A 17745-nucleotide genomic window follows, 5' to 3' on the forward strand; every position below is an offset into this window, starting at 1 on the left:
GTTCAGAAACAACATTTACAAACAATTTACAAACAACTCACCTCTCTGAAGGAAAACCAGGAGCATCTTTAAAAGTGGCAATTAAATCCTTTGATGCATCACTCTTCAAGGACACACAGCTGAGACCAGGTCCAGGTCCAGGTCCAGGTCCAGGTTCAGGCTCAGGTTCAGGTCCAAGTCCAGGTCCAGGTCCAGGTCCAGGTCCAGGTCTTCTCCTGTAATAAAGGTGTTTGGTGACGTGAGGTCTGAACTCTGATGTGCAGAAGAGTCATGGACATTTAGAGGTGATCATCTCACCTCTCTTCTTCTCTCCGACTCTCAGGTTTTCCCCTCGGAGAGGTTTTAGAGGGAAGGACTCCCTCCTCTCTGTCCTCACACTGATCCATGTTACTGGATTCACAGCTCACACACAGCTTCCACCTTCATTTGCAGAGGAAACACACGCCATTGTAGATGTAGAACTAGCTGCTCCATCTTCATTTTTTGATGCAGGTATAAGTAGTTTATTTCACAAATAAATGATATAGTGATGAAAAGGAAGTAGCTTCTCTCTAAAGTGTGAATGTGTTTGAATGTGTATGAATGTTGGTGGTGGTCGGAGGGGCCGTTTGGCACGATATTGCAGCCACGCTTCTGTCAGTCTGCAGGGCAGCTGTAGCTACAAAATGTAACTTACCACCACCGGTGAGAATGTGTATGAATGAATAATGATATCTGTAAAGCGCTCTGGTTGCCTTGAAGGGCGCTATATAAAACCAAGTAATTATTATTATTAGGGTCCGAGCACTTACAGTGCGAAGGCCCTATTGTATCTGGTGGTTTGCATTAATGGGCGTGGCAAAATGGCTCAACAGCGCCCCTTAGAAAACTTTGTGCCTCAAGCCCCACAATACAGGTTGACATACATGCACGAAAATCGGTGACCACCTGTATCATGTTGCAACTTAAAGAAAAGTCTCTTGGCGCCATGGCCGAAACCGAACAGGAAGTCGGCCATTTTGAATTAATCATGTCATTTTGGTGAAATTTATGCCATTCCTTCGGCAGTTAATGCGGCCCGAACCGTAACGTGCACCCAGGTGTGTTATACATCAAAATGTGCATCTCCATCCTGCAACGACGCGCATTACTTTTCTCAGTCAAAAGCGTTACCGTGGCGACGATATACACCAAAAAGCGCGCCCCCCCTTCATCTGATTGGTCCATATTTGATAGTTCCTACTTTCTGCCATAACTTTTGAATGGTTTGACATAAGGACATGTGGGTGGTGTCATCAGACTTGGTATTGAGTACTTGACCTTCATTGGCATCAATTAGCCCTGCCCCTTCTTCTGATTGGTCGATATGTGATAGTTCCTATTTTCTGCAATAATTTTGAATTCTTTGACATAAAGACTCGTGGGTGGTGTCATCGGACTCGGTTTTGAGTCCTTGAACATAATTGCTGCATATTAGCCCCGCCCCTTCATCTGAGTGGTCGATATCTGATAGTTCCTACTTTCTGCCATAACATTTGAGAGGTTTGATATAGAGACTCGTGGGTGGTGTCATCCGCTAAATGTCCAGGCCTGAAGAATCTACATGCAAGTCATAAAAGCGCTTCCACTGCCGCCTGAACGTGCACAAGGCTGCGTGGGCCCATTCATAGCTGCTTGCAGCTTTAATCATTATGATTAAAGTCTGAGCTCAGTCCTGGATGACACATCTCTAAATATAAATGTGCATTTTAAAGAGTTTTAGTGTTTAATTGTTGTGTTTTGATAACTTAAAGCTTTTTTTGCATAGTTCACTAACGCTTTGAGCTAAGAGGCTGAAATTCTAGGAGGTGACTCTCATCCACTGTGCTTGGAGCTGGGATGCTGATTTTTGACTATGTTGCAATGCAGAAGGCCCTTTGCTAGGATCTTTTGGTCCCGTGGCTGTACGACTTCCACAGAGCTAGTTGGCGTTGCAGAGGGTTCACAGAGTTGAGACTTGGCAAGCCCAATCTAGGCCCATATGGAGGCCACATGTCAAGTTTTACTTGGTTTGGTCAAATGTTGTGGCAACGGCGTCCGTTCAAATGTTGGAAAAGGTGAAGTTTCAAAGCCCCGCCCATCGAAAAGTACAGGTCCGATCTGCACCAAACTAACGTCTGTCTGTTCAGGGGATGCCCCCAAATAACATGTAAAAAATTCCGACTTCTATGACTTCTGAAACAGTGTTTCCTCATTTCCTTACGCATTTTATGTTGAATTCTATTGTTCAGGTTTTAAAATTCTAGCTAAATACATAAAAAAGGGAGGTGAGGTGTGAGTTCCATAACAACACGTCTGTGCCTACTGAGCATTAATAACATGGGGTTAGCCATAGAAAGGGGCGATAACAGCTTCCTGCGCCTACTAGTAGGTAGAGTAGGGCTCTACTGGCCCATATCTATGAGATGATTGTTATCGTTTTGTCCTTCATTCAATGGTATGACAGCAGTCAAATCGGGTGAAACCTGATAAGACCGGTTTATACCAGCTGAAACAGAAACAGAGAAGCTAGATTTATGTATCTGTTGAATCACCGGCATCAAGAAACAGAATTCCTCTCTCAACCTGAACCAGCTTTTTAAAATTTAAAAAATCTAATAAAACGATATAAAGTGTAATTATTAAATATTGGAGAAGGGACAGCATTACATTTGTTTGACTTTTTAGACATGTTAAACAGGATTTGTGTGTTACTGTACGTGTTGTCATGCGCGTGCATGTATATAGGTATGTATGTATATATATAGGTGTGTAGACATTGAGTAGAGATTTATTTTTACAGATTTATTTATTTTGTGTAGATTCACTTATAATAGATGTTTTGATTTATATAAACTCATTTACATGGGATTGTTTTCACAATTGGCTTAAGAAGATCCCAGATGCTACAGAACCTGTTTTTGAGCTCAGTTATATTGGCATAAATCAAATTTCAATGGTAGTCGTCAGAACCACTCTATAAACCACGTCTTCATAGTCAGAGTTTAATTTAAGTCTGATTTTATCTGCTGATTTTTGTATCCGTTTCTTTTCCTCTCAAAGGCTTTAAACGAGTCAACTAGAATTCCTTTTTCTTGTCCTCAAAGACGTGTCACCGTCCATCCAGGAGGAATCTTCAGTTCAACCTGAACTCAGGGGAAACGTCTTCAAGAACAACAGAAATGGAAGTCGTGTTTGTTTCAGCCTTTGAGAGTTTCTCTGACCTTGATGATAGTCTTTTATTTCATATTTACTTTGTGCAAAAGCTTTAAATAAAAGAGTCAAACTTCCAAATGAAGTGAACAAGTTTACAGAAAACAATAAAGTTTCTGGAGACAAAGTTCAAACATGAATCAAACTTACAGTTTGTTGGATCGGTCCACAGCTCTCCTGATGACTCGATTCCACAGCCTGAAAAACCAGATCTGAGTCTCAAAAAGGTTCACAGGTTTGTTTTTAGTTTTGTTGACAAGGAAGTACATACCTGACACGCCTCAGCTGCGTATCAAACATCAAAACACATTTAGTTCTGCATTGATCACCCTCTACCAACCCCAGGAGGGCCTACACTGAGCTCAAGTCTCCTTCTTAACCTGAGGAGTGAGCAGGCCGCTTCTTCTCATCAGACAGGGTGTACGTTGCAGTTTTATCACAATTGTCTCAAACGGGATCCCAGATGCTGCAGAATCTGTTTTTATACCCACCTTTATTGGCATAAACATTTTTATGCATTTAAAAGTTGGCCACACAGACACACAAGCACGTCTATTATTTCAGAGGAGTTTTCAGAGGAAGTAAGGAATGTGTGTCATTCTTGCTTCGGCCTTCTTGTAGAAAAAAGGGGAGGAGCAGAAAAGTAGCCCAATTGCATTTTAAGAAACAGGCACAAATGAAAACCTGATAAGACCGGTTTATACCAGACAGAAAAACATAAACAAGGAAGGATTTATATATCTGTTGAATCACCGGCATCAAGAAACAGAATTCCTCTTTCAACCTGAACAAGCTTTTTAAAATTTTCTGTAAATTAATATTTTTTAAATAAATTCACAAAACTCAAATAAAACGGTATAAAGTGTAATTATTGAATATTGGAGAAGGGGCAGGATTAAATTATTTTTACTTCCTAACCCTTTTTAGACAATGTTAAACAGGATTTGTGTGTTACGTGTTGTTATGCGCGTGCATGTGTGTATGTGTGTATGTATGTATGTATGTATGTATGTATGTATGTATGTATGTATGTATGTATGTATGTATGTATGTATGTATGTATGTATGTATGTATGTATGTATGTATGTATAGGTGTGTACATGTACATAGGTATCTATGTATAGATAGATGTGTGTAGACATTGGGTAGAGATTTATTTTTGCAGTTGTATTTATTTTGTGTACATTCAGTTATAATAGATTTTTAAATGTATTTACATGGGATTGTATATGCTCTTTACAAGTTTGTTGGATTTTGTTTTGATTGGAATTAATCAATAAGTCAAAAAATGAAATATAAAAGCTGGTCCAGTTCTTTGTTGGTTGCATTTCTGTTCACAATTGGCTCAAGAAGATCCCAGATGCTGCAGGATCTGTTTTTGAGCCCACTTTTATTGGCATAAATCAAATTTCAATGGTAGTCGTCAGAACCACTCCATAAACCACGTCTTCATAGTCAGAGTTTCTTTGGAGGCTGCTTTTTTCGGCTTATTTTTGTTTCTGTGTCTTTTCCTCTTAAAGGCTTTAATCAAGTCAACTAAACTTCCTTTTTCTTTTCCTCAAAGACGTGTCACCGTCCATCCAGGAGGAATCTTCAGTTCAACCTGAACTCAGGTGAAACGTCTTCAAGAACAACAGAAATGGAAGTCGTGTTTGTTTCAGCCTTTGAGAGTTTCTCTGACCTGGATGATAGTATTTTATTTCATATTTATTTTGTACAAAAGCTTTAAATAAAGAGTCAAACTTCCAAATGAAGTGAACTCGTTTACAGAAAGTTACAGTAAAGTTTCTGGAGACAAAGTTCAAACATGAATCAAACTTACAGTTTGTTGGATCGGTCCACAGCTCTCCTGATGACTCGATTCCACGGCCTGAAAAACCAGATCTGAGTCTCAAAAAGGTTCACAGGTTTGTTTATAGTTTCGTTGACAAGGAAGTACATACCTGACACGCCTCAGCTGCGTATCAAACATCAAAACACATTTAGTTCTGCATTGATCACCCTCTACCAACCCCAGGAGGGCCTTCACTGAGGTCAAGTCTCCTTCTTAACCTGAGGAGTGAGCAGGCCGTTTCTTCTCACCAGACAGAGTGTAAGTTGCAGTTTTTTCTCAATTGTCTCAAACGGGATCCCAGATGCTGCACAATCTGTTTTTATACCCACCTTTATTGGCATAAACATTTTTATGCATTTAAAAGTTGGCCACACAGACACACAAGCACGTCTATTATTTCAGAGGAGTTTTCAGAGGAAGTAAGGAATGTGTGTCATTCTTGCTGCGGCCTTCTTGTAGAAAAAAGTGGAGGAGCAGAAAAGTAGCTCAATTGCATTTTAAGAAACAGGCACAAATGAAAACCTGATAAGACCGGTTTATACCAGACAGAAAAACATAAACAAGGAAGACGGATTTATATATCTGTTGAATCACCGGCATCAAGAAACAGAATTCCTCTTTCAACCTGAACAAGCTTTTTAAAATTTTCTGTAAATTCATATTTTTTAAATAAATTCACAAAACTCAAATAAAACGGTATAAAGTGTAATTATTGAATATTGGAGAAGGGGCAGGATTAAATTATTTTTACTTCCTAACCCTTTTTAGACAATGTTAAACAGGATTTGTGTGTTACGTGTTGTTATGCGCGTGCATGTGTGTATGTATGTATGTATGTATGTATGTATGTATGTGTGTGTGTGTGTGTGTGTGCGTGCGTGCGTGCGTGCGTGCGTGCGTGCGTGCGTGCGTGCGTGCGTGCGTGCGTATGAAGTTCCATGCGAGTCATAATGCGTGCGCACCTGTCGACTGAGCGTGTCACTCGCGCGTGCTTTGACGCCTGTGCAGCAAAGCAACGGGTAACATGTAATGTAGTTTCCCCATTGATTTATAAACTTAAACTTAAACTTTATTTATTTGTATAGCGCCAAATCATACAATATAAAATGCAACACATGGTGCTTTACATGCAGAATAAAATAACAATAAAAAAAACATTCCATACGACCCCACCCCCCACGCGTACACACACACTCACTCACACTCATATACATGTGCACACACTCAGACGCCCACACCCACACACACACACACAATAAGTGGACTGGTGACATGGCTTAGCACTAACGATCCAGGTGAGGAAAACACTACCTATGGGTGGCCGTCCACACTGAGAAGCTCCACCGACCACGACCACCAGAAGCATCGCCACAGAGACCCCCCCAACCCGGACAGACCGGGGCAGACCCCACACAAAAGGTGGAGCCCCCCCCCCCAGCTACCCAGGCCTGAGGGATCCCCATGACGACACCCCCATGGGCGGAGCAGGCACACCTCCCAGTGTGAACGACCCCCCTGAGGAAACACTGGAGCTAAAAACTAAAGGATTAAAAGAAAGTAAGAAATGCCTAAAAGTGTAAAATTTTAGAGAAATCTATATAAAACTTAAAATGAATAATAAATAACATAAAGTAAAAAGTCACTAAAATGGATTAAAGTTTTAGAGATGATAAAAGAGCTAAAGAAGTAGACACAATACATAGCTAAAAACACTAGGTAAATGAGATCAGATAAAAGCCAGACTAAAAAGGTGTGTCTTGAGCCTCCTTTTAAAAGTATCAACGTTCTCTGCGGCCCTGAGGTTCTCTGGCAGGCTGTTCCATAAAGAGGGGCCATAATGGCTGAATGCAGCCTCACCGTGGGTTTTGGTCGCGGTTCGGGGAATGGTTAAAAGGCCGGTGCCAGAGGACCTCAGGGTCCGTGAGGGTTGATACAGTAAAAGCAGATCAGATAAATAAGATGGCCCAAGACCGTTAAGACCCTTAAAAACCAGTAAAAGAACCTTAAAATCAATCCTGAAACGGACGGGGAGCCAATGCAGCGATTTTAAAACAGGTGTAATGTGCTCCCGCCCTCTGGTCCTCGTCAGCACGCGAGCGGCTGAGTTCTGTAATAGCTGTAGGTTCTTAATACTCTTTTTAGGAAGACCAGAGAGCAGGGCATTACAATAATCTAAACGACTAGAGATAAAAGCATGCATCAGCACCTCCGTGCTGGCCTGAGAGAGAAACGGGCGGACTCTGGCTATGTTCTTAAGATGGTAAAAACCTATTTTCGTAATATTCTTTATGTGTGGAATAAAAGTGAGCTCAGAGTCAAAAATAACACCCAGGTTCTTTACACGTTGCGAAGGTTTAAAATCTTGTAGTTTTGGTAAAAGTTTCTCTCTCTGGCCTTCAGGACCAATAACTAAAACCTCTGTTTTGTCCTGGTTGAGCTGTAGGAAATTATCGGCCATCCATGACTTAATATCTAAAATACAGTTAAAAAGGGCATCAAGTGGCCCTGTGTCATCAGGAGACACGGCGATGTACAGCTGTGTGTCGTCAGCGTAACTGTGGAAGCTGATGCCGTGTCTCCTGATGACGTCCCCCAAGGGAAGCATGTAAAGGTTAAAAAGAAGCGGACCTAAAATTGACCCTTGGGGGACCCCACACTTAATTTCATGCATTCTGGAGGAACATGTATCCAAACTTACAAAGAAAGATCGATCTGTGAGATAGGAGCGGAACCAGTTAAAAACAGCACCAGAGAGGCCCACCAGGTGCTTCAGTCTGTTTAATAAAATGTGATGGTCTACTGTATCGAAGGCGGCACTAAGATCCAGTAGAACCAAGACTGTCAGTTTGCGGTTATCTAAATTGCACCTGATGTCATTTAAAATCTTTAAAAGGGCTGTCTCGGTGCTGTGGTTCATCCTAAAGCCAGACTGAAATTTCTCTGAAATATTGTTTCTTATTAAAAAATAATTTACTTGGTTAAAAACCAGCTTTTCTAAAATCTTACTTAAAAAGGGTAAGTTGGATACAGGTCTGTAGTTATTAAAAATGCTGTGATCTAAATTACTCTTCTTCAGAAGGGGCTTCACCACCGCCATTTTAAAGGCGGCAGGGAAGACACCCGTCTGAAGAGAGTAATTTACTATATTTAAAATATGTTCCTCAAAGAATTCATAAAATGTCTTTAAAAGTGATGTGGGAATGGGATCTAAAAGGCAGGTTGTTGGGTTTACCTGGGAGAAAACTCGACCAAGTGTCCTCGCATCAACCAGGGCAAAACTCTCCAGTGTTTCCTCGGGTAAAAGCAACTGTCCAGATGTGTTAAAAATGACATTTTGATGTGGTAAAAGACTGGACCTAATGTTGTCAATTTTACTTCTGAAGTGGTCTGCAAAATCCTCACAAAGATTGTCTGTTGGTGGTTGTGAGGAATTCTTAAAATGTACATTTGTTAAAAGATCGAAAGTGGAGAAAAGAAATTTAGAATTGTTTTTATTGTCTGTAATGAGTTTTGAGAAATGGGCAATTCTTGCTTGTTTGACGGTTTTATTGTAGGATTTGAGTTGATCACGAAATATCTGATAATGTATTGTAAGTTTGCTTTTTCTCCACCTTCTCTCAGCACTCCTGCATTTTCTTTTTGATTTTTTGACTTCCTCAGTTCTCCATGGGGGTGTAGGCTTAGTTTTTATGGTTTTTGTTAAAAGTGGAGCAACTGAGTTCAGAGTGGATTCTAGTTTCCTGTTAAAATTATCAACAATAAAATCACATGATGCAGGTAAAACATCAGCAGGAGTGCTCTGTAAAATCTCAATAAAATTTGCAGCCACTTCAGAAGTTAGGTAACGTTTCCTCACCGTTCTCATCGAGGCTTCCTGATGATTAAGACTGGTGACGTTAAAAAACACGCAGTAATGGTCAGACACAGCCAGAGCGACAACAGAGGACACACCGGTGGACAGGCCATAGGTTATGACTAGGTCCAGGGTGTGTCCTCTGTTGTGAGTCGGCTGTGTGACATGTTGGGTAAAATCCATGCAGTTTAAAAGGTTTAAAAATTCTCTCGACAGTGGGTCGGAGGTATTGTCAATGTGTAGATTAAAATCACCAGTTATTAAAATTCTGTTGTAGGTGGTATGTATGATTGATAAAAGCTCTGAAAATTCACTGATAAAAACAGTGGAGTGATGGGGTGGTCTATAAACAGTTAAACAAAGAATAGGAGGACTGCTAAAAACAAAGGCAAGGTGTTCAAATGAGGAGTAGTTGTTAAAAGAGACCTCCTTTGTAGCTAATATGTTTTTAAAAATTGAAGCTGTGCCGCCTCCCTTTCTAACACCCCGTGTAGTAAATAAAAAATTTGGTGGAGAAGCCTGGATGAGGGAAAATGCAGCGTCCGTGCCAAGCCATGTCTCTGTTAAAAGAATACCATCAAGTTTATGATGCACAATAAGATCATTTAAAATAAAGGTTTTGTTTAAAAGAGAGCGCACGTTCAACACAGCCAAGTTAATGTCTGTGTTGGACGTGCGCTCACGACCACAACGTACCGGGTTGATAAAAACAAGAAACAAGTCTCTGTTAAAACCAGTGGGTCTGTGGATCTGACGGGGAAAACGGGTGGTGACCAGGGGATGAATTGGTTGAGGATCTGGTGTGTGGGTGGCGCCAGATGTAGTTGGTTTTATGGAAGAATTATCTGGTGGGGGTGGCAATGATGACTGTGACCTGTGGGGGAAGCTGGAGAGGGGGGCAGTGCTGTGAGCGGCTGGCTCCACAGGTGAAGAGGAAGACTCCGGGCCAGAGCTGGGAGTGTGGGTGTGGCCAGAAAATAGTCACTCCCGTGGAGCCGACAGAACCGCGTGCTGAATGTTTGCAGCCAACACGCGGCCCCCCAGCCTATTTGGGTGAAGTCCGTCGGGCCTATAAAAGGAGGGACGATTCCAGAAAAGATTAAAATTGTCGATAAAACCGATGTTAAGAGCTCTGCAGGTGTTCTGAAGCCAAGAGTTCAGATAGAGCAGCCTGCTGAAGCGCCATGCTCCGCGGGACAGCGTTGGAAGCGGGCCGCTGATAAAAATGGACTTCCCACAGTTTTTAAGGAAGGTGAACAGCTCATTAAAATCATTTTTTAAAAGCTCAGAGCGCGGTTTGGAGCAATCATTGGATCCCACATGGACAATGACGCGAGCAATGGTGGATGGAGCAGACTGTAGCAGAGCGGGGAGTTTCCCTAGAATCACCGGGACTGTGGCTCCAGGGAAGCAATGCGTGGCTGCGTTGAAGAACCTAATGTTCCGGGATATTGAGTCTCCCACGATCAGTGCGGTTTGGGAGAAGAGGGGGCGAGGAGAAGAAGGTTGTGGGGACTCACGGTTGGAGGATGCAGGGTCCCCGCTGGGTGCCCGGGTAGACTGGTGAGGTGGTGAGGTTGTGGCCGCGGCATCAGACGAGGAACGGGGATTTCCTGCCGGCTCCGGACGAGGACGAGGAGGGCCCCCGGAGCGTCGCAGCACGGCCTCCCTCAGGATTTCCCGCCGGGCAGAGGAGGAGGTCGTCGGCCGGGATGAGGATGGGCGTCGCTGGGGCTCCTGGGTGTCGCCAGCTGACGGTGGAGGGGCTGTGGTGTCGGCCGGCGCTGTCGTCGGGTGTAGAGCTGAAACCGCAGTTGGCGGGACATCAGCCGGATGGACCGGATTTTCATCCGGCGACAAAGCCGTGTAGCGGTTGGAGAGGCTCAGCGGCGGAGGAGGAGAGGCGGCCCCGCCTGAGTGCTTCTTGCGGCCGCGAACCACCACTTCAGACCAGGGTGGTTCGCGGTTCGGTGTGGAGCAGGAGGAGGGCCGTGGACAGGTGGAAGGATCCCACACGGCTGTATCCAGGAGGGCCGCGCTCAGTTCTGAGATCTTCCTGGACTGCCCGGCCGCCACCTCCATGACGCTGGAGAGCAGGGAGTCCTTCTGCTTCAGATCTTCGGAGAGTCGTCTGACATCATCCTCCAGGTCGGTGATCCTTTTGTTAGCTCGTGTGAGGAGTTTGTTTTCCTCACACGGCAGGGCTGGCATGGTGTAGCTGGGGAGAACAGAAAAAAGAGCTCCGGCAGCAAGGTGTGTGGTCCACAGCGTTGAGGTTTCAGGAGAGGTATGACTGTATCCTTTAAGGACAGCCTGAGGAACAGGCACTTACCGGCGCTACTGGGCCCGGTGAGGTGAAAAGGTATCCGGTAAGCAATCCGGTAAGCTCGGCAGTAGAGGTGAGAATTTTCTCAGCGTTTTCCCACGCTGTCAAACGCTGCGCTGCTTCCGCGTTGTGCTGCTTCCCAACGGTCACGCGTGTACGCGCACGTTCATGCGTAATGACTGCTGCACACGCGTGATCACAGTACGCGTAGTGACTACGTGTAACATTTACACGTTTTTTGCGAACGCACGCATGAACGCACGCATGAAGATGATAGAACATTTTTGTTACACGTGCGTGCGTGTGTGCATTGTTACGTACGCAGACTACATCACGCGTAACAAGAAGCTGCGTGCTACACTAACAGCGTGTGCACGTCTGTCTGTCACTGTTAGAAGATTTCTTTTACGCGATCACACACACGTGCGTTCGCATTCTCTGACTGTTCGCAACCGGAAGTACATTTCCTCGGTGCGCAGCAGACGCGTCACATAAACGTGTCGTGTAGTTTCTCTGTGTTCCATTTTCATCCAGTATATGGTGCTATCGAGTCAATAATAGGCACAACTGTCCTTAAATGAATAAAGAAGGAAAGTAAGACAGCTTCCTTTGTTGGACCAGAGAAGCTTAGGTAGCGTGCAGTAGCACATGGCTACTTAATATGCAGAATGACATCATTCTGCATTCTGCACTGCGGGAAGTAGGGGTGCTGGGGGTGCGGCAGCACCCCCTCCCCCAGCTCCCGCCCCCCCTCCAGACAGGAGGGAGGGATGATGGAAAAATAAAATAAAATAAAACCTGTCACATTATTCAAATAAATAAAAGGTTGGCGTAGGCTACTGTATTTTATAGTTATGACGGGCTGTTATGACGGGCTGCTGTGCCAGTGTGCCACTGTATAGGCCTAGCCAGGGCTTAATTTGAGGGGGAGCAAGCCGGAGCGCGCTCCGGCAAACCTGTAAATATATACTTTTACGCACCGCTGCGCGCTCATATCAATTCCAAAAACACAATAAACAGCACAACGGCATAATGGTAAACGTTATACATCTATGTGGCTTAAAAAGTACAGTTGGGTTGCTTAATGTGTCTCACACAGCGCATCTGTGTGTGTGTGTTGTTGTTTTTTCGTTCCATGCGTAAAAGCCAAAAGCGCACTGGAGATGGGCAATCTCCAGCTATGTGTGTGTGTGTGTGTGTGTGTGTGTGTGTGTGTGTGTGTGTGTGTGTGTGTGTGTGTGTGTGTGTGTGTGTGTGTGTGTGTGTGTGTGTGTGTGTGTGTGTGTGTGTGTGTGTGGCGCTTTTTTTTTCTCTCGCACCACACTCATCCTCTGCGCTCCGGGACCTCCCACTTTACAAATTAAGCATATATTTTGATAACGGGGCAATGCAAGAGAATTGGTGGTTTTATTACTCAAAGGAAGTAAAACAAGCATATGGTTCATACATTTCCGTCAATAAGATCCATTAAATTAGGGTAAAATAACCGAAATAATACTCACACACACACAGACAGATGCGCTGTGTGAGACACATTAAGCAACCCAACTGTACTTTTTAAGCCACATAGATGTATAACGTTTACCATTATGCCGTTGTGCTGTTTATTGTGTTTTTGGAATTGATATGAGCGCGCAGCGGTGCGTAAAAGTATATATTTATTTGTTACAGGTTTGCCGGAGCGCGCTCCGGCTTGCTCCCCCTCAAATTAAGCCCTGGCTAGGCCTATACAGTGGCACACTGGCACAGCAGCCCGTCATAACAGCCCGTCATAACTATAAAATACAGTAGCCTACGCCAACCTTTTATTTATTTGAATAATGTGACAGGTTTTATTTTATTTTATTTTTCCATCATCCCTCCCTCCTGTCTGGAGGGGGGGCGGGAGCTGGGGGAGGGGGTGCTGCCGCACCCCCAGCACCCCTACTTCCCGCAGTGCAGAATGCAGAATGATGTCATTCTGCATATTAAGTAGCCATGTGCTACTGCACGCTACCTAAGCTTCTCTGGTCCAACAAAGGAAGCTGTCTTACTTTCCTTCTTTATTCATTTAAGGACAGTTGTGCCTATTATTGACTCATTAGCACCATATACTGGATGAAAATGGAACACAGAGAAACTACACAACACGCTTATGTGACGCGTCTGCTGCGCACCGAGGAAATGTACTTCCGGTTGCGAACAGTCAGAGAATGCGAACGCACGTGTGTGTGATCGCGTAAAAGAAATCTTCTAACAGTGACAGACAGACGTGCACACGCTGTTAGTGTAGCACGCAGCTTCTTGTTACGCGTGATGTAGTCTGCGTACGTAACAATGCACACACGCACGCACGTGTAACAAAATTCTCTATGTTATTCACGCGTGCACACACACGCTGCTGCACGCGGCTCCTCTATTAAAGACGCTAATAGTACTTCATAGCGTGTGTGCGTGCGTGCGTACGTACGTACGTACGTACGTATGTATGTATGTTAGTCAAAAAATGAAATATAAAAGCTGGTCCAGTTCTTTGTTGGTTGCATTTCTTTTCACAATTGGCTCAAGAAGATCCCAGATGCTGCAGGATCTGTTTTTGAGCCCACTTTTATTGACATAAATCAAATTTCAATGGTAGTCGTCAGAACCACTCCATAAACCACGTCTTCATAATCAGAGTTTCTTTGGAGGCTGCTTTTATCTGCTTACTTTTGTATCCGTATTCACTCTCAAAGGCTTTAAACAAGTCAACTAGACTTCCTTTTTCTTGTCCTCAAAGACGTGTCACCGTCCATCCAGGAGGAATCTTCAGTTCAACCTGAATCAGGTGAAACGTCTTCAAGAACAACTGAAATGGAAGTCGTGTTTGTTTCAGCCTTTGAGAGTTTCTCTGACCTGGATGATAGTATTTTATTTCATATTTACTTTGTTCAAAAGCTTTAAATAAAGAGTCAAACTTCCAAATTAAGTGAACACTTTTACAGAAAACAGTAAAGTTTCTGGAGACAATGTTCAAACATGAATCAAAATGACAGTTTGTTGGTTCGGTCCACAGCTCTCCTGATGATTCGATTCCACGGCCTGAAAAACCAGATCTGAGGCTGTATCCGAATCCGGACACTACCGTACTACATGCTACATACTGCAAAGTATGTACTGTATACTGCCTACTAAATGAACGATTCAGTACGCTGCTCCAGCAGACCGTTCACACAGCAGTATGCTACAGTAAGTATCCCAGAATGCATTTCGCACCAAAACTACAGCGAAAGCTGAGATCTAAAACCAGGCTAGAAGCTGTTTTAATTTCAGCTGTAGCGCTGTTAATATGCCATTTTTTAATAGTTTTTTGATATTTTTTCAGGCGTAAAAGTAACCGTTAAGATCCCCAACCTGGGCTCAGTTTATCCAAATAACGCCTGTTAAGAAATTTGATCCGATGTTTTGCGGATCAGAAGAGCCGCCGGCCCGGGGCGCAGCAGCAGCTCACGGCCGGAGAACAAACGTGATCGCTGGGTCAACCCGCGCCGTCGTCCCGGGGAGAAACCTGCAGCTCTGTGTAGAATTACCGCTGGCTGAAATAAATCATTTAGGAAGATAAATATTGGTTTAATAGATGAAAACTAACAGTTGTAGCTGCCACATTAATAAAGTGGAGCTTCATGTTTTTATTAGAAAGATAGATAGATAGATAGATAGATAGATAGATAGATAGATAGATAGATAGATAGATAGATAGATAGATAGATAGATAGATAGATAGATAGATAGATAGATAGATAGATAGATAGATAGATAGATAGAACTTTATTCATCTATCTAGTAAAAAAAACATGAAGCTTCACTTTATATTCAGACAAAACAAAGCTACAACTGTATATATATATAATATATATATATATATATATATATATATATATATATATATATATACATACATACATATACTGGAGCCCCAGAAGCAGCGCTCCTGTACTGTGTACATCAGAACCGTCACAATTTTAATAAATGTATTAAAATGAACATATCAGTCTATTGAATTTCATTTTATTTTATTATTAACAAAGTTCTTCTACTCTCTGTCGAGTCGCTCTCTCTGCATCTTCTCCTCCTTGTCCAAACCCTCTCTCTGCATCTCCAATTTATTTCATCCATCCATCCATTGTCCACCGCATTATCCGAGTCCGGGTCGCGGGGGCAGCAGTCGGAGCAGGGATCCCCAGACTTCCCTCTCCCCGGTGTCACGAACTGACTTCGTCATGACAAAAATGGGAGACGACACACAGGGATAACTGTTCAAAACAATGTATTTATTTATAATTAAATCAATCAAACAGGTAAGGTGAGGTGTGAGTCATCAGTTTGATCAGTGGTGTATGGCAGGTGTGGATGTGTGTAAGTGTAGTGTATGTGCAAGTGCAGAAAACTAAAGACAAACAAACTCAAAACAACCAAAAGAAAGCCATGCTTACTGAGCAGGGGAGAGAAGCCAAATGGCCCTGACCAGCCTGCTTAAATATTGGGCCTGATTGGAGTCAGGTGTGCCTCCTCCTCTAGGCACACCCATGCAGGCTGGTCCCCTCCTCCTGCACATGAACAGAACACCCTGTTAAGACAGGGTGGGTCGTCACACCTCCCCCCTTAAGAGAGGAGACCAAAAGGTACTCTGTAACTTCAGCTCACACATCATTTGAGACTCTACGGCTTCCTTTAGCAGAAAGTCTTTCTCTCTCTCGTGCCGCTCCTCCGACTCCTTCAGCAGCTCCTGTGCCTGATGCAGCTTTGCATCCACCAGCTGTTGCTGCAGGTCTTTGTGCTTCACCACTTTGTCGATGTGCTCCTCGCGCAGTTTGTACTGTTCGTAGAGTTTCTTGAGTTTTTCTGCCAGGTCTGCGTTCTCTTGTCGAAGGCTGGCGTTTCTCTCGTCGTGCTGCTCCATCTGAGTCTGGATGTCGTTCAGCGTCACCTGGAAATGAGAAGTCACCTCCTTCCTCTTCTCCTCCAGCCGCGTTCTTTGGATTCCTTCCTCCTTGAGTGTCCGGTTGTGTCTTTGCAGCTCCCTGGAGAGGCTTTCCAGCTTGCTGCGGGCCAGGATAGCCTTGCTGTGCTCGTTCCTCAGGTTGTCTTTCTCCTGGACCAGCTGGTTCTGCTTCTTCTGCAGCACCTTCATCTGCTTCTGAGTGTTACGGTTCTCTTCCAACAGTTCGGCGTACATCGTGCAAAGGCCTCCAAGCTTTTCCTCGGGGGTGCTCAGTGTGTTGAGGGTCTGCATGAGGAGGGTGATTTCTTTACCCAGACCTTTCACTTTCTTCTTCTTAGCATGGGTTACTGCGCATGCCGGCAAAACCTCTGTTTTTCCCTCTGGTTTACTTGGATAAGATGAGACTGGGACCTGGTTAACCACATTTGGAGCTATAGCCTCAGCCCACACTTTATCCCCCGCCAAATCATTTCCCAGTATTACATCGACCCCTTCCACTGGTAACTCAGGCCGCACTCCCACGACCACCTCTCCACTAACCAACCCACAGACAATGCTCATTCTATGTAGGGGCACGGGAATTAACTGCATACCCATACCTCGCATCAAACTGAAATCGCCCGTGTCTGACGTGGAGGAGAATGGAACTATGTTGCGACGGACATAAGTATGTAACGCACCCGTATCCCTCAAGATGTTAACCTTAATTGCCTTTCCACCAGACAGTGAAACAAAACCCTCTGAAACGAATGCTGAATACCCAGCCTTAGGGTCACCCCCAGCAGGAAACATGTCAGGAACACCTTCCATTTTAACAATTAGCTGAGGTGAGGGGACTACAGGTGCAGCCAACGCGGACGGTTTGATTTGTGCACCACTCAATGTCGTCTCTTTAGCTTTAAGAGAAAAACAAGAATTTTTCCAGTGTCCAGTTTTATGGCAAAAATGACAAACATTAGGGTCACTCCGTTTCCCGGAACCCTGCTCCGAATTTAGTACCCCTGAATCCCCCTGCTTTCCTGTACGAATGGACCCACCAGTTTGAAGCGTGTAGTCACCAAATACACTTTTGTGTGTTAGACAGTACTCGTCAGCCAAGATGGCCGCTTCTTGGGGGGTCTTCACTTTCCTCTCAGTTATATAAGTGGCAATATCAACGGGCACACAGTTTTTGAATTGTTCCAGAGTCATTAAATCACGAAGCCCATTAAAGGTTTTAACCTCTGATGCTACACACCATCGGTTAAACTGGACCAACATATCCCTCCCAAATTCCACATACGTTTGATGTTCCTCCTTCCTCCAACTCCTAAAACGTTGTCTGTAGGCTTCGGGTACCAACTCATACGCACGTAGCACTGCCTCCTTAACAACCCCATATTTCTGACTATCAATCACTGATAGGGAAGCATAGGCCTCCTGGGCCTTACCTGTAAGGACACATTGGAGCAGTAGGGTGCGCTCACCATCTGACCAACCTCTGGCGTCTGCCACCCGCTCAAACAGGGCAAAGAACAAATCTGGATCTTTCTCTGTAAACTTGGGGAGTAATTGCAGATTA

At 44.0% G+C, this 17745-nt stretch overlaps 2 protein-coding genes across 2 annotated transcripts in view; both read right to left on the bottom strand.

The window, feature by feature from the left end:
• LOC133463753 (NLR family CARD domain-containing protein 3-like) overlaps positions 1 to 14284 on the bottom strand; it is a 64353-nt gene extending 50069 nt beyond the window's left edge. The window contains exon 1 of the mRNA XM_061745464.1: positions 14237 to 14284. The gene's annotated coding sequence lies outside the window, so the exon portion shown is untranslated. The remainder of the gene's footprint in view (positions 1 to 14236) is intronic.
• A 1431-nt stretch (positions 14285 to 15715) lies between these two features.
• LOC133463857 (alpha-taxilin-like) lies at positions 15716 to 16528 on the bottom strand. Its single transcript, XM_061745608.1, has one exon. The coding sequence runs from the start codon at positions 16473 to 16475 to the stop codon at positions 15831 to 15833; it is 645 nt and encodes a 214-aa protein (XP_061601592.1). The 5' UTR covers positions 16476 to 16528; the 3' UTR covers positions 15716 to 15830.
• Between the last annotated feature and the right edge of the window lie 1217 nt (positions 16529 to 17745).

This window comes from Cololabis saira, chromosome 17 (assembly GCF_033807715.1).
Source record: "Cololabis saira isolate AMF1-May2022 chromosome 17, fColSai1.1, whole genome shotgun sequence".
NCBI classification, from domain to species: domain Eukaryota; kingdom Metazoa; phylum Chordata; class Actinopteri; order Beloniformes; family Belonidae; genus Cololabis; species Cololabis saira.

Bases quoted from the DNA above. Each gene is read 5' to 3' on its own strand.
- LOC133463857 (XM_061745608.1), bottom strand. From the start codon at position 16,475: ATGCAGACCCTCAACACACTGAGCACCCCCGAGGAAAAGCTTGGAGGC.